General features: G+C 41.7%; 1 protein-coding gene across 1 annotated transcript in view; it reads right to left on the reverse strand.

Moving 5' to 3' along the window:
• The window catches only part of PGM5 (phosphoglucomutase 5), a 66,418-nt gene extending 49,292 nt beyond the window's left edge, over positions 1-17,126 (reverse strand). The window contains exons 1-6 of the mRNA XM_084225292.1: positions 16,713-17,126; positions 10,041-10,203; positions 7,307-7,453; positions 3,542-3,667; positions 1,317-1,507; positions 262-416 (exon numbers count right to left, since the gene is read on the reverse strand). Of these exons, the coding sequence (XP_084081418.1) occupies positions 262-416; positions 1,317-1,507; positions 3,542-3,667; positions 7,307-7,453; positions 10,041-10,203; positions 16,713-16,973 (1,043 nt within the window). The 5' untranslated portion in view covers positions 16,974-17,126. The remainder of the gene's footprint in view (positions 1-261; positions 417-1,316; positions 1,508-3,541; positions 3,668-7,306; positions 7,454-10,040; positions 10,204-16,712) is intronic.
• Between the last annotated feature and the right edge of the window lie 263 nt (positions 17,127-17,389).

The raw sequence follows: 17,389 nt of genomic DNA on the forward strand, positions 1-17,389 counted from the left end.
GGAAGAATACAGTCCAATATTGGTACATGAGATTTACCAATTTACTTCTTTGCCAAACTGGAATAAACTCTTTTAATGCAAGTAAAAACAGGAAAAATTAGTCTAGGTAAAACCAAAATCTTGTTAAAACCAGTTTAAAAAATAAAGCACATAAAGATTGGGAAAATTAAAAGACTTCCCAATTTTGAAATTGCTATATAATAAAAAGTAGAGATAACTAATGTAATGACCAAGGTGATACAAACAAATATTTCATCTTACTTGTCCAGAGCTGTGCTGGTAGGCATGCTTCTGCCAAATCCTCGGACACCCATCTGACAAAAGTATGGAATGCAGGACAGATTGGCAGCAATTATAGCCAGTGAATCTGATGCATTAACAAAGAAACCATTTTGGCCAAGGATCATGTAGCGGTCCTGGAGAAGAAAACAAATTTAAAATAGCATCCTAAATTCCATGTATTGAGGACACATAATTTCTTTTCCTAGATCCACTGGAGGTAAAGAGAAAAAGGGCAGGCTTTGGGTAACTCACATCCCTCTTTGCGCAGAAAAATTTACTGGAATTATTCTGCCATGTTTATAATCTCACTATCACACCATCACTCCCTCCTGCCTTGCAAATCAAAGCTCCAGATCAATTTCTAGCTTCTGCCTCCCATGTGTCACTTCAGCAGCTCTGTTTCTGCCAAGAGAATGCTTGTGTAGGAGAATCTTTTTGCCAATGACACACACTATTATGGGAGTAGGAGAGTGTTTTGTGTTTACTGAGAATAGAAAACAGCTTTTGTTCTTCTGAACCTTTTAATCTTTCTCCCACCTTGTCAGGGCAGAAAGTTCTTTTGTAATACATTGCTTTTTATTATGCTGATAATACAACATTAAAAAATTAAAATAAACAGAGGTTATGACTCGGTGCTTTATTTAGCTAAAAAGCCCTTAATTCATGATGCTAACCAAAAAGGAAACTTAACATTGTTAGTGTTTACTGTGACAAGTCTATATCATCTGTATGCTGTGTGCTTCTAACCAAGGAAAAAAGTGTTACGCCAGCACAAGACAAAACCAGCCTGATACTTAAATAATTCTCATCCTGCCTTCAAATTCTGCTTGCTTTTCAGTCATCTGAAGAGGAAAATTACAACATATGTGTCTGATTTATGGGTTGCAAATGTTACCATCTGTACCTGAAAATAACGCCACTTTCAGCTTCAATGGGTTACTGAAAAGCAGATAAATTATACTTACATGCCCCATATTTGACCCCAGACAAAATAACAACTATGGTGGAATCTCAAGACAGATCTAAATACTTACTCCATCAGCATCAAAAGCAGCTCCAAATCCATACTCGCCACCTTTCATAGCCTCCAGCAAGGCAGTTGCATATGTTAAATTTGGATCAGGAGGCTGTCCACCAAAATCCTCCAGAGGAATACAGTTGATGGCAGAATTTGCAGGAGCTCCCAGTTCATCACACAAGATTCTTCTCACATAGGGTCCCATAACTGTGAAAACAGAAATCTGCCATGCAATCACAAAAGCGTATGCTTGACATTCAGATTTTTCACAGCACTGTGGACATTGCATACAAAACATAGCTTCAGCAATTCTATGCATCTGTCCTTGCAACAACCCCCAAACTATTATTTCACAGAGGAATATGTGATTGTCCTCAAAGAAAATAACTAATCAGAAAGAAAATAATCAATTCAACGTGAAAATCACAATGGTGAAAGACACAGAGGTTCTTTTACTGATTGTTAAGTAAAAAAATCATCATACATGTAAAGGAGCTTTTCTCACTAAAATAAAAAAAAAACCCCACTATTCCATGTGTTTAAATAACACATAATAGCAAGGAAAGTTAACAGTAGGTGAATACATATGGGAAATACACCTACCTTAAGATTCCAATTCATGTGAAAACTGCAATAGATTTGTCCACCAAAGAATTTTTAGTTGCTACCATGCAGAGAATAAATTAAAATTTTATTAAAACTAACTCCAAAATACTTGTTTTGTTAAAGATACGATCAACTAAAACTCCATGCTGTAACATACCATAATTATTACCTGCATTTGGTGACTGAAAGGTCACTACCTGAGCACTCTGCATCCCTGATGCAGATGTGAACAGGTCACTCAGAAGTAAAAAATGCATGAGTGACTGCTCTCTTTTTCTCCCACCTTACTCCTAAATCTTGCTAATTAGAGCAGCGGAGACCTGAGGTAAAACTGTGTGAGTGAAACTTCTTCTCATGAAAATGTAGATGTTAATTCCATAAAATATACCATGATTCAGGTTGTTATCTAAAGTGGACTCCTATCAAATTACTCTTTTTTCTGCCAATGTTAAACTACCAGCATGTACAGCCTTAAAAATATATTCCACTTGCATACTTAATCTACATGTACTTTAAATTATAGATATCCATCTCTCCACCAAAATGCAAGGTCATAAAGCCAACTCTCTGCCACCTTGCAAATAAAGTAAACAAGCTAAGTCCTTTAAAATGTTTGTGAAGCATTAGTTTCTCTAGCCCTAAACAGACTATGCATCTTTGTGACAACATATAAAAATTCTGAACATGAGAGCTCCAAGGTGTTTCAGTAACACTCTCTCCAGTGCAGTACCCGACAAGAGGCAGTGCCTTCCTCACTACTCCCTCTGCATTGCCAAAGGACGCCATCTGCCCTTCTGACACAGTCTAGCAGACTGGGTGTTCAGAGCTATCAAGCTGTACTAGATAAAATGCTTCAAAGAAGTTTTCTAAGTCTGTCCAGCTCCTTTAATGGGTCTGTTTTTGTAAACTTGTTAAAGAATGAAACCTGGTTTGCTTGATGTAATCTGTTTTCCATAAGATAATGCTGAACAGTGTTACTCACACTCCTATCCTTCAACTCATTATCTGCAGCAATCCTTATTTATATATTCATAGTGTAGCCTAAAACAGGTCTTATCCTGGTCTGCATTTCCCCAAGTGACACAGCTTATATTTTTTTTAATATCAGTACACCATTGATCCCCTTGCCGTCCTCTATGATACCTTCAACTTGTCCACAGTATGCTGAAATTTGCTCACTTTAAACATCAGTGAGACAGAGGTCTCAGCTAACTCTTTTATTTATTCAGATTATTAGTTTTCTACCATTTCTAATTTCCTCTTATTAGAGACTGCCTTGTAACCTCCTCAATCATTGGACACTGCAAGACACTTCACCACCCTATCATGGCAAGATTACCTCATCCTGCTTGCTTCCAATGCAGAAAGAAAACTTTTATTGGACACGTATGTCCTTACTTATTTATCAAGTAAGATAAATCTCTTTGCCTGGTAAGAAATCTAACCCATTACTAAGACTGCTTTTGTTGTTAGTATAAGGTTCAAATCCTTCCTTATTACCCTTAGCTTCTCTTACATAGAAGTCCAACATTTATATGCTGTATGTTATTGGGAAACCACTGCAGAGTACAACTTTTATTGTGAAGTTATTTCAGTGTACCTACAATTCTGCCCCAATAGCACTTAAGTCCATACCTCCATTCATGGCATCAATCCTTATTTTAATCTGATTGGGTCCAGTCAGCAAATTTCTGATGGCATTGAAGTCAAAAATACTTCGAAGGAGATTGAGGTAGATTTCCACGGAATCCACAATTTCCACTAGAAAAATCACACCAAAAAAAGTGACTACAGTTCACCCAAGGGAAGTTATTTCTTCTAGCTCTCTTCTACCCAACAGAACTAAAGTCAGAGCACACAACCCCTATATCACATGGCTGAAAAGAGGAAAAGTCTAAGGCTTCCTCCGCCTTCAGTGTGGCTATTATCAAGCTTCAAGCCCTGAAAAGATCAACAGTTTTACCTGCCAAAAGACTGCAAAGATAATGTAAGTTGACAGCTCCTATTTCAATGAACACATTAATGAGTGTATGTTACATCAAAGTAAACTCTTAACAGATTGTTCACTAAACCGCTGAAAGATTTTGCAAGCTGAATAGGTTTATTTTCAGAGGAAAAGGATGTTCATGGCAAGTTGACACCACTCAACTTCTACCTGACAGCAGTATCTATCTGCATGACTCTTACAAGAGAGACATACAATCTATTTTCTGAATTCTGGCACCAGGAGTACCTGTGTTCAGTTTATTGTAGATGGACAACAAACTATACTTTTGCACTGGAGATCTCATTGATTTAGGAAAGCAAAGGCTCAGATACAACATCTGTGTTTTTGCTAAGGACTTGATATCTTGAAATTCAAATTCATAAAAGGAGAGCACGGCAATTTTTCTAGTTCTCTTGGATGCAAAACATTAAACAAAAATGAATTCATGAAAATAAGTCTGTCATAATGAAAGCAGTAACTAAACCAAAACCATGTTCTCAGTCATCTTGGAATTAATTACTTTTCCTGATTAAATTAAAAAGCATATGTTATACTAATGTCTTTTCATCTGATTAAATTAGTATCTCGAAATATCTTACTTGTAAGTTAAATTATTACTTAGAATCTCATTCAATTTTGCACAAAAACACTGACCTCACACTAAAGCTCTTCTTTAGAGTAACATGAAAATGACACAGATATTTTTTGAGCCTGAGAAAAACACGTAGGATAGATTGTGACATATGCTTGAAGAAACAAAAAAAGGTACTCAAGCTGGAAAATTACCTGTAAAACCTACTTGAAAAAGAGTAAATTCTATGGTAAATGCTGGAAGTTTAAACACTTACTGTATTATTTCTTGTCTTCTATGTCCTGCTCCTAACAGCATTTTAGTAAGCCCTAAGCTTTACACATATGAATAAATGTGGCAGCTCTGGTGGAGCTGCTCACACACGTGAATATAAAGCACATGAAGGATTAAAGCCTAAAAATTATGTTAACTCCTGCCAAACCCAACCTCAGTTGTTCCAGCACCTCTTGATTCACAGAGGGTTGGAGTCTTGTAGCCTGGATTCACAGAAGTTAGTTCACCCAACTGAAGAAAAAGCAGAAGTTTCAAATACAGAAGAGAGTATCTTAAATTACTTTTTCGATTATTTTCATTCTTTCTGCACCTTCAATCTGCATTCAAGTCTGTGCAAACTGTATTTATTCATGCACTTGTAAGCCAACTGCATTGCTTCAGCAGGGTTCCCTGACAGCTCTACTGTTTCAGGTTGATGTATTGAAATATATGAAATATACACTAAGTTTGAAATATGTCAGGACCCCTTAATTTGTTTTTGACTCCTTCAAGAGTCAAAAACAGCGGTGTTAAATAATTTTAAATCAATTGTAAGCATAAAAGTATTCACTACGCCTAAAATTAAACATGTGCTTAAGCAATCCCTTTACATATGGAGTCACTGGATGTACAAATCCCATAACTTTTCAAAAGTGTGAGTAAAAATGAATAAACTGAGAGTCTCACTTACTCTTTTATCAATTAGTCTTCAATAAGCAAACCATTCCTAGACCAAAAAGGTTTGTGTTTGGTGTTTAACTACTAGCAAGCATACATTTAGCAAAGATACTTGGCTGAAAGGTGAGGCTGTAACTAAGAGTCCTGAAATGCAAAACAAACATAACGCTTACCTATAAATGCACAGAGCACTGGACACAAGCAAAAGGAGTTGGAAACCATGGTGCATTTGGAAAACTACGGTCTAATTGCAATCACAGAAACATGGGACATGAGTTACATGACTGCAGCACGGCAGCTGAGGGCCACAAGCTTTTCAGAAGACAGGCTGGGTCTTCTCAGACTGACAGGAGAGGTGGGGGTGTTGTGCTCAATGTTAAAGAAGGGTCAGATTGTGAAGAGCTGCTCTGATAAACAGCCATACACAGACAGACCCTGTGGGTGAAAATCAAGAAGCAGATCAACAGGACTCCATGGTTGGCCACCTGACATGGGGAGTCCCTTGATGAGACTTTTTGCTTTATTAAAAAATAAACCCAAACTCTACCTCCATTGGCAACCTAAAACTTCACTGTAATCTCTCCTCCAGTTCCTGGGACTGTGGCTAGGTGTTAGAATAATTCCAGCAGCTGTTTTGATCTTTCAGATGATATATGATAGACCAGCGTCATCTATGTAGCCTTCTTTAAGGTTTTTGACACTTGGCATCACATCCAGTATTTCCAAATTGGAGAGATGGGGATCTGATGGATGGACTATTCAATGGAAAAGGAGTTTGGACACAATGACTCTGTGTCCAGGTGGAGACCAGGGAGGAGTGGGTTCCCTCAGGGCTCTGTCTTGGCACCAGTCAGTACCCTTCAACATCTTCACCAATGACATCAACAGTGACACTGAATGCTCCTTCAGCAGGTTTGCAGAGGACAAAGCTGGGTGGTGCAGCTGGCTAACCAGGAGGGATGCCATCCAGAGGGACCTGGACAAGCTTGAGCAGTGGATCTGTGAGAATCTCCCAAGGTTCCACAAGTCCGAGCACGAAGCGCCGCGCCTGGGTCAGGGCAGTTCCAGACACAGGCACAAACTGGGAGAAAAACTCACTGAGAGCAGCCCTGCAGAGAAGGACTTGGGGGTTCTTGGGGATGAAAAGCTGGGCATGACCCACAGCCCAGAGAGCCACAGGTGTCCTGGGCTGCATCCAGAGCAGTGTGAGCAGCAGGGCAGGGAGGGGATTCTGCCCCTCTGCCCTGCTGACACCCCACTGCAGTGCTGCATCAGCTCTGGGGTCTCGGTAGCACAAAGACATGGACCTGTTGGAGAAGGCCCAAGGGAGTGCAACAAAGATGATCAGAGGGATGGAGAACCACTCCTAAGAGGACAGGCTGAGATCTGGGATTGTTCAGCATGGAGAGGGTTCAGAAGAGACCTTACAGCTGCCTTCCAGTACCTAAAAGGCAGAGAATTTTGAAACAGGCAAACCACGTTAATGACAAGGGGGGAAGGGTTTTGAACTGAAGGAGAAGAGATTTATATTAGATTTTAGGAAAAAATTCTTTACTGTGAGGGTGGTGAGCCACTTGAAGAGGTTGCCCAAAAAAACTGTGGATGCCCAATACCCTGAAGCATTCAAGGCAAGGTTGTTTGGTACTTTGAGCAACCTAGTCTAATGAAAGGTGACCCTGCCCATGACAGCACAGTTGGAACAAGATGAACCTGAAGGTACTTTTCACCACAAACCATTCTATGATTCTATACTGCCTCGTATTTTGAAAACTTTTAGAAAGGCATCTTAAAGAACTGAAGTTCTGCTGATATAATTACCTGTTATAATTCTGCAGCAATACTACCATTTAGACCCAATGGATTTAGCATGAATAAAAGCACACACTGATACCTCGGAAAGGTTTGAATTTGTTCTCCAGATCAAATTCTTGTCTTCCTAGGCGTGACAAATCAACTCTGAGATCAGGACAAATTGCATATTCCTCCAAGGTTTTGCTGATTTGATAGATTTTTTCTGATACTATGTCTGGAGCAGGTCCTATAACAGAAAAAAAATGTGGTGGGTCATTTCTTTAAAATGAAGATTTCGTATTTTAAAAATGAGTGCTATAGCAAACATTTTTCTGAATATATTTGAGTTACTATGGAATAAATAAAAACAAAGTACTGTGGTAAATAAGGTCTGTTCTTTCTCTACAACACAGGTTTAAAACATTTTTCAAAAAAATAAAACATGAAAATACACTGCATCAGTCACAACATTTTGATTGACATAGAGTATTTAAATTATCGAGGGGCAGGAAAGATGAGGTAACCACAGTCATATTTGTTTGGGCTTATTGGTCAAAGACTGCCTTTTTTCACTCTGCAAGGAATCTCAACATATCCATCAAAAGAAAGCCTGCTCTTCAAAAGCAGGTTCTGGTGTTTCATAGGACTTTCTGCAAATGCACACCTGGGAAGATCATAAAGCTTGGTGGTCAACATTATTTCATTAGAAAAAAATACCATTTTTAGAAATCTTACCAGTTTAACAGTGGTGCTGTTTTGCAGTTTTCCTCCACTACCTGAATGAAACTTATCTTTGTTTGAATTCAAAGTACTTTAATTGCTTAACAATTAGCAATTATGACCTGGATTGCTTACATCATTCAGAAACAGAAAACACATCTTACTTGTGAGTTACTTTCACTGCTAAAGCCTGAAAGATGGCTTTATTTTCAAAGATTTACTGCCAACTAAATTAAAGTTGCAGGCTTGATGCAAAAATTACGAGATAAACTATGCCATATACAGTGCAAAGGTTGAGTCCAAGCTGCAATTTAATGTGAATTGCAGCAAGTCCCTTTCTGACTTATCTGAGTCTGCACAGCTTATATTAAAGCTACACTTCTACTCTAAAAATTATTTCTTTTATTCCCTCTGCTGTATTCTCTCTCCCCATCCCAAATGTCTTTGAAGTCTTTTTCAGTACAAACTTTCCATTTGTCTAGCAATGCCACTGTGTGCAGTGCACTGCCACGTAAACTGGTGTCTTCCATCTCAGATGCAGTGTACCAGATGGTCTGAATCACTACAATAAAAACCAACCACTTAACTCTTCATTTAGCTTACAAAATTACTTCTTACTTATCTAATCCAAACCCATGCAAAGGGTGAGGATGCCATTAGCTACAGATCTTCCTTGATAGATGGATGCATTGTCTACTGATATTTCCGGCTAAGGAGATCCCACAGTCACTCTACATTTTCTTCTACAGCTACAAGCCACTTCTGCTTGACTTGGATCTCTAAAATAGACTGAGCAAAAATATAGAGTAACAAAAACCTTCCCTAGGAGCCTGTTGCTGTGCTTAAACACGGTCTTTAAGTTCAAACACCTTGCCTAATACCTAACTCACATTTTCTCAGCTGGAACTTAAACCAACTACTTTTCATTATGGCCCTGCTGATTAACATACTTATTAAACCTTGTGACCTGTGTTTGAGGAGTGTTTCATACATAAAGCTTAACAGCCTTTTTGAATTCTCTTTAAAAAGGCAAAGCACACTAGAAGGGCTGCACCACCAGCTGTTAACCATTTATCAAGCAGATTTTAGACGCATATGGTGTTTTAAAGTTCATAGAGTGCTAATTCATCTAATGGTTTAGCTCTCATATATGTGTGCTGTGACCCTTGCTTTCTTACTGGCTGACATAATCCTTAATGTAAATCCCTTACTGACATAGTCCCTGTAATCCCTCTGGGATGCAAACCTACTCTGTTTATAAAATCACACTCATTTCACCATGCACATTTTTCAATTACACAAGAGAGAAGGGAGAAAGCACCCCATCTCAAGTTCTCCCACCTTCAAAATGGAGAAGGAAACATTTTATAAGCAATCTCAGTTCATTTTTTTTCAGATGGAAAGCACTCTACATGTGTGAGGTATACAAGGCATCAGCAACCTCACATAATGTTATGTAAGTGTACACAGATCTATAATTGTAAACCACACAGAACCTATAACATACATAGATAACTTAGAACCCATAACGTGTTAGTTGTCAATTTCAGAAAACAAGACTTTAGCTATATACAAAAATTCCCTTATTCAATGGTGGAACTGCAGTGGTAAAATGGTACAGCTCTCTACCTGGATAAATTACTTCCTGGGTAAACATAACAAGTTTCTCGTGTGCTTTCTTCCACACAAGACAATGAGTTATACTGCCTACTTTAAAGCATGTAAAGCAATTACAGGCTTTAAAGTAAATGCCAAGACAAGCAACACAGAAATATGAGGAAAACAGAGCTCCCTCATAGACATCTTTATAAAAAGATCAGAATTGTTACAGTAATCTGGATGCCTACATAAATGACTGTAAAAACCAGATGGCAAGTTGTTTATTGAAATCTTACAGCTACCCAAGGGCTTCAGTGAACATTTAATGCTCATTTCTCAGACCCATGTACACAAATACACTTATATTATTTAAAGAAAAAGAGTTGCCTACATTCTTCACAGTTTTAAGAGAGTAAATGAAAAACACACAATTACAGACAGCTAGTTGTCCTCACAAGCCATTTCCAGGATACCAATCTGCACTGTTGTTTTTTTTTTTTTTTTAAAAAACATACCTCCATTGGCAACTTCGAACTTGACTCCAAATTCTCCTCCAGGTCCCCCAGGACTGTGGCTAGCTGTTAGGATAATTCCACCAGCGGCTTTGATCTTTCGGATGATACATGAAACAGCAGGTGTGGATAAGATCCCATTCTGTCCAATAACCAGTCTGCCAATCTACATGGGAAAAACAAGCTAAAGTACTCTGAGCAGCACGAAATTTTTGAAAATTAGTATGGAAACACACACACAATAGGAATATATGTACAGGATAGAAATGGTAGAGTCTTGCTACAGAACACACTCTTTTGCAGAGAAATATCCATGAGGTGGTTGCATGCTAACATGGAACACCGACAAAAAATACTGTAAACCTGGCACATTTAACCCCAGTGGCCTGGATGTGACAGTAAAGCAAGAGCACAGCAATGATAAGGATTTGCAAAGCTCCCAAGCATAACACTAGGCTATCATCCTGCTACCGAAACTTGCCAGGTAACCCCACCAATCAGCAAATCCTCTCAGATATCAGTACAGTTTGGGGCTGACCCCGTGGATGCATTTGCAGGGCTGGGGCTTTAATAGAAAGAGAATAGAAAGCGAATTGCCCCTCATGGAGCAGCCTTTCAGCATTACCATAAGCACCACTCCACATTAGGACCTGCCGTCTCTTGTAGTTACACCTCTATTGCCAAGACAGCCTTGGGTGTCCTGCCCCACAGAAAGCACTGCTCCTCCTTCAGCTATCAATGACTCCTTGGCTATTCCAAATGAACAGGGTGTGTTTCCCTGGGCACAGCTGAGCAGGGGAAGTTCCCACCATTCTTAAAATAAAAAAAAAAAAACCTTTCAGGCGGTGTTATTAAACACTGACTCAATGTGCTTGGTATTATATGCAGTTCCACTGCAAGGTTCCAATTTCAAAACCATGCCTTCATCCCCTACGCAGATACTACAGTTTCAGTTTAACACAGATAATCTGGGAGCCAACAAGAAATGTATTTACAAAGAAATACAAGAGAGTTTCTGGGGAACGCAAAGGAAGACACAAAAAAACAAGGGGAGAAGGGAAGGTTAAGCCTTACAGATTGAGAACTGAGGCAGCTGCACATGGAGCTTAAAAGGATATTGTCAAAGTCTGGACTTCCTTAATAACACCAATATTTTTTAAAAAATCAAATAAACCCCCATGACGACCATCACTACTGAGCAGAAGTTTGGGAAGGGGCAGGGCTGTTAGGGGGAAAGGCAGGGGGAAAGGCAGAACACTGAATGCCTCCCACTCCCCATCTGCAAGCAGACTGGGAATTGAACTTCAGACTTCATTCTCATAGTTAGGAGGAGATTTGATAGCTCCACAGTCTGCTCGGCAAAGCAACAGCAGAGGAGGTGCCACTACCTGCCTCCTGTCCATATGGAGCTGCTCCTTCCTATATAGATGACCTTCTTCTGGGCACTCACAAGAGGACCTTAATGGTTACTTAAAAGTGTGGGTTCGAATAATTTCAGAAGAGCAAAGGATTAGGAGATTATAATTTAAACCGATTATGTAAACTATTTTCATTTCAAAAATTAAGACGACAAAGAAATCATTAACTTCTACCATAAACTACTTTTTTGATAATTCTCACCAATCACAAATTATGTCTAGCCATTTCTCTTTCAGTAAGAATCATAGGATCTGCTTTTGAATTTTAAAAAATGTGCAGAAAATGCACTCTTCTATCTCAGATTTCTACATCAAGCCCTGATAAAAGAATAATTGTTTGTCTACCTGCTTCTCTTTTCGGAGCTTTTGCAGATAATTCTGAAGACTATGGAATGTTGCTAGAAAACAGGAGAGCTAATAACTAAGAAACAAACAAAATATTATTGTGAAAAGAAAAATATGATCTAAAAAAAACCTTGAAATTGTTTGTTTTGAATATTGTTCCTCTCTTTTTTTAAACTATGAAGCATGTAGAAAGCTAGAGCAATGACTCAATCTTCCAAATACAGCTGTCAGAAATGGTTGCCAGCTTTTAAAACAGTATTGTGTATGAGTAAACAAAAGGAATACGACAGCAATAACGTTTTACAAAACATTTGAAAACAACACTCTGAATCTATCTGGAGGCACTCAAGTATAAACATATTTACACTTGCATGCAGGCTTATCACAAGCATGGTTTTGGTATTTCTAAATCTATAGTAGTGAGTTTTAAGTTTGTCCTCAAGCACACTACTGTATTTTTAAAAATTAGTAGAACACTTAAATTATTCAGAATGCACAAATTACCTAGGACTATCTCTTTGCCATATTTCACTTCTTCCCATTCAGCAGGTGTCGCAGAAACCAGTTTTCCCATTTTTCTGGATGCCAGACATTAACATAAATCTGAGTAATTTGATTTGCCTTAAGCATTTGTCATGAGGCTACTATTTCTATACTACTTTGAAATGTTATTTATGATGCTAATTTCTGTACTATAGAAATACTGCAATATTTAGTATTCTAAATTAAGGATCCTACAAATCAAATTACATAAATGATATAACAGTATTTTATTTGCAGGGACTACTATAAAGTTTCACCTTTTATTAAGGCCATCAGTGGTTCTACAAAACTCCCTGAGGACAGTGCAGACCTTAGAGGTGTAAATGCGCTATCCATCTTCCTTTGCTGTTTTAATTTTGGTGGCAGGAATGCACAAGGTCATCTTCTCTTCTCAGAATCTCTTCACTTTGAATCAAATATTAAACTAGCATTTAATTATTTCTTTAATTAATTTCATTAATTCCTGTTTTCAGAGATTTCTCACAATCTGAAACAGTAACCAAGCTGTACCCACATGCTGGGTCACAATTAAAGTTCCAGTAATATCCTTCCGAAAATCTTGGACAATTTCATAGCATGGAAAGATTATCTCTGGAATTCAAGAACTTGCATGGCTACAAGATCACAGGCATGTAAAATCTCTTCTAATAATGTGTCCCTATGCCACATGCTATTTTGTCCCTGTACTTTTAGTAACAACAGCAGAAACGAAGATTCTCAGCAAACAGTTACAGCTGAAAGAATAAAGTACCCTAACAAGTACTTTACAAGAACACTTTTATGCAATATTACCACTTGCAGCTGTGCCTTTTCAGACAATTCAGCTGATTACCATGGAATCACTTAATGTATTTTTAAATTATTTTACCCCGTAATGTCTCACATGCCTCAGTCAATTATGCTTGAAAGAACCTGAAGCAAGCACATTACATCTTTGGGGCTGTGCCTTCCTGTGTTTTACTAGTTTCTTTAGGATGCTATAGTAAAATACAGGAATATGAACACCACACTCAGTGTAGAAGCAAATAAATATCACACAGACCCAGGGAGGGAGGGAAGATTTGCATGAAAGGCCATAGAAAATAACACCAACATGGAGACAACCAGAAATCTCAACTCTCTGCCATCTCAAACTTCTGCAGCATTACTAGCAACACTCTGCAGTCTGTCTAGCACGTTGTCATGACTTTCCATATTCAGTGTAACAGCACTGCCTTTTGATCCACCACTGAGACTCATAAATAACAGCTTCTCATTTAAACGTATCCTAAACTTTCCATCAAAAATGAGACAACCCATCCAGTTGGTGGGTCTAATGGAATATTTCAATCTAATACATAGAGGAACTGTACTGCCACTGCTGGAGCCTTCTGCCTCAGTTCTTCCAGACATTGAGGTGGACAGACACTACTATTGGCACGACACAGGTGAAAAAGGAAACAGACCCTCAAACACTCTCCTATCACCTCCACTTTTCAAACTGATTGTCACAACCCAGAATGGTACAGGACCTCTGCCTGGCCTTCCTCACACTCTCCCACCTTCCCATGACACGCAGTCCCTTACCCAAATGTGTTTGCTGCCATACCAGCTGTGTGCCCACTGCGTGGTAACCCTGGTTGGTCACCCTCGGCTCTGAACAGAAGGAGTTGGTGGCACACGTGCTGCTGAGAGCTGCAGAGCATGGGCCAGCCTGTAGCTGCTGCCACCACGGAAAGCTGTGCAAGCTGCAGCAGTGGTGCATGTGCCTGCAGCCCGGAGTTGGGGGCCACGAGCCAGCAGCACCAAGGATGAGCAGAAAGCAGGCCAAGCACTGGCAGCTGACTGAGCAGGGGACCTCGTCTCATTCCTTGTACTGGAGCCCATGCCAACCGTGCTAGGCTGTTAGCACAGGGGGAATGTGGGATGAGTCACCACGTCAGAACAAGAGGAACCTAGCAACTCTAAAGGGCAATCCATTTACAGATGATAATAGAAAATCACTTTTATTTTTGTACCCAGCCGGCACAACTAGCCATGGCTCTCGGTACGTGTCTTCCAGCAAGGAGATTAAAGTTCAGTTTATCAGCACTGCTGGCACTCAGGGCAGCTGAACATTTTCAATGCACCTATCAAACCTTCGCCACATTTCATCAGATCCAGCCTACATCCATTCACTTCTTTCCCTGTGGTACCAGCTACGTGCTTTATAGTTATATTAACCTCATCCAAAAGGACAGATCTTTGCTCCCATGAGTCTTCTCCTCTCCCCCTATTTATATAGCACAGCACTAAACAATGCTATCAAGGAGATTTAGATATGTTCCCAGCAGGTGTGTTTTAACAGCCAAAAAATAAAACATACAACTAGTACTAATGAAGTAAATGTGAAACTTGAGCATTTACATTGTGCTTGAGAGAAACAGGTGAAGGTGACCAGGGTGAAGATGTTAAAGAGGGAAAAGAACATTAGAACGGAAATGGGAGCCCTTTCAATAGCTCCCTACCAGCTAGGCTGCTGAATTTCTGAGGACTGTGTCATTAGCAAGAGAATCATGCATGAATTCAGAAATTTGTGAGAAGTGTGAGCAGAAACATTTGGGGTTTGGCTTCAGAAAGCACCAGGGAGAAACTGTGTTTCTAAGAAACTTGCAGTAACTAAGAAAGGGAAAAGCATTATTACAGCAAGGTGTCAGAATCACCTCAAACTGGAAATCTCCTGAGGTCAGAAAGATATTCCACCAAGATGGGGAATGTGACAGAACAGTAGGAAGGAGGCAGGCTGACAGGAAAAATTAGTCAGCATAACTTGGATGAGAAGTTCCTGCTCCTCCAAATCCTAAATTTCTTCAACACCTCAGTTCTTGTGGCCACCCTGCACTGAAACCCATTTTGTACCTCCTACCAGCATGTCAGGACCTCAGCCTCTACAGGGCAGCTCTTGCTGCTGGGCTCTTCCTTGAGCTGCTGCTGCACCTTACCCCACCTGGCCAACAGGCACAATTCCACCAGTAAGACTGTCTCCACTGAGCTAGAAGGGCAATGGGGCTAGGGAGCAGCACTCCTCCGTGTCCTCTCCCACCTTCCTTGCAGCTCCCCACAAACCAGTCTCCACTTCCTCTGCCCTGCACTCACTCCCTGCACGCTCCCTTCCCTGACACTGTAGATGGAACCACTCTGCTGGTCTCGCCACTGTCCCCACTCTCACCAGTGTCCCCCACACAGCCCTCCCACACCCTGGGCCACATAAACCCTGGCCTCTAACAAGTGCCTACATGAACAGTGATTTTGCACTAGGTAGACAGTATGTAACATAGCCTCTGAAATCCTAAGGCATCACTCAACATCTGCTTGATATTATCACCATGTTGAGAACATATCGTAGAAGAAAATTTAAAATACTCATTATTCATACAAGACTGGTTGGTCTTGTATGTGACAGCAAATCAGCAGGGAAAATTCAAACACATATGGAGATTCATTTCAAAATTGAAAGATCTTTTGAAAGGACTGCCTTTAAAGTACTGAGCTTTAGAATTAAAAAAATTCCCTATTGAAAAACCCTATAGAATTATATCACTCCTTTTGCCAAACCCAGAGGATCAGTCTAGGCATCATAACAAGAGACAGCAGTTTCAACTCTGCTTTGAAGTAGGAACTTCAAACCTGCATTATGTAGTGTTTCCAGTTTTCTGTACATACACATCCACACATGAAATGTGCAGAAGAGGTAAGTTCTCACTTCTTCTAGCAGAAGACCTAAGTTCTCTTCCTGAGTTTTCTCCTACTTTCAAAACTGCACCAAAAAAATTTGTATCCCGTCTGACCAGCGGTTTCTGCCACTGCTGTCCTCCTGCCTTTTATAATTTGTTAACAAGTGACCAACAGAAAAGGACTATTCTTTTCCTAAGGTTATGGGTAAAATGCTGAATCCCTCTTCCTTCAACAGTACCATTTTCCTCGAACTGTCTTTAAAATATTCTGAGCAGCTAGTGCTTGTTTGATACCTTTGTTTCCCGCGTACTTAGTTTTAGCTCTGCTACATTTCCTCCTGCAGAGTGACCCTATGTTTCAGCTCCTATGCCTTCCTCCTTCTAAAATAAGGGGCGAAACAGCACAGCACGGCTGGCAGTCTCCAGAGGTAGCCACCACGCCGACGGAGCCACCACCGCCCCTCGGAGGCCGGGTGGCACAGCGGGGGACGCAGGAGCGGGCAGGTGCGGGGCTGGATGACACCTGAGGCGCGCAGCGCTGCGATCCCGCCGCACGCTGGCCGGGCGCTGATTTGGAAGGCTCAGCCCCGCGCTTCCCGCGGGCAGGGTGGGTGCCGCTGCACGGACGGGGGCAGGGGCCGCCGAGGGGCTGCGGGAAGGGCGAGGGGACAGCTTACCCCGTTGGCCGCGGCCATCTGAACGACGATCTCGATGGCCGTCTTGCTGAAGTACCTGCCGTCGCTGCCCACCACCATGGTGCAGCCCTGCCGGTCGCGGAGGTCGACGGAGGAGAGGAGGCTCTGCACGAAGTTGGGCAGGTAGTTGCGCTGGCTCTCGAAGAGCGCCGTGGGCCGCCGCAGGCCCCCTCCGCCCGTGGGGCGCTGGTCCTCGTAGGGCGCCGTCTGCACGGTGAGCACGGGGATGGGGGTCCGCTCCATGGCGGCTGCCGCCCGCCCGCCTGCGGCTCCGCTGGCCAGCGGCGGCCTCGGCGCACGGTGCCCGGCCGGCGGTGGGGAGCCCAGAGGCGTTCCCCGGGCGGGGCCGCGCTCGCTCGCTCGGCCCCCGGCGGCCCCCGGCCGGCGCCCGGCGTCGCGGGGGAGCCGGGGCGGGCGCGGGGTGCGCACCGCCCCTTCCCCGCCCGCCCCGCCGGGGGCCCCGCCGGCGCCTCCCCGCCCGGCAAGGCGCCCGGGGGTCGCCGGCTCGCTGCCATCAGCAGGCGGCGGCCCCGGCCAAAAATAACCCTGGAAAGCGAAGCCGAGAGCCGCGGGCTCCTGCCAGGGATGTAACTGGAGGCAGCGAGGAGCGGGCGAGCCAGCGCTGCACACTTGCTCGGGGGGATCACGGTCTGTCAGCG

This window comes from Fringilla coelebs (genome assembly GCF_963513975.1).
Source record: "Fringilla coelebs genome assembly, chromosome: Z".
Lineage (NCBI taxonomy): Eukaryota > Metazoa > Chordata > Aves > Passeriformes > Fringillidae > Fringilla > Fringilla coelebs.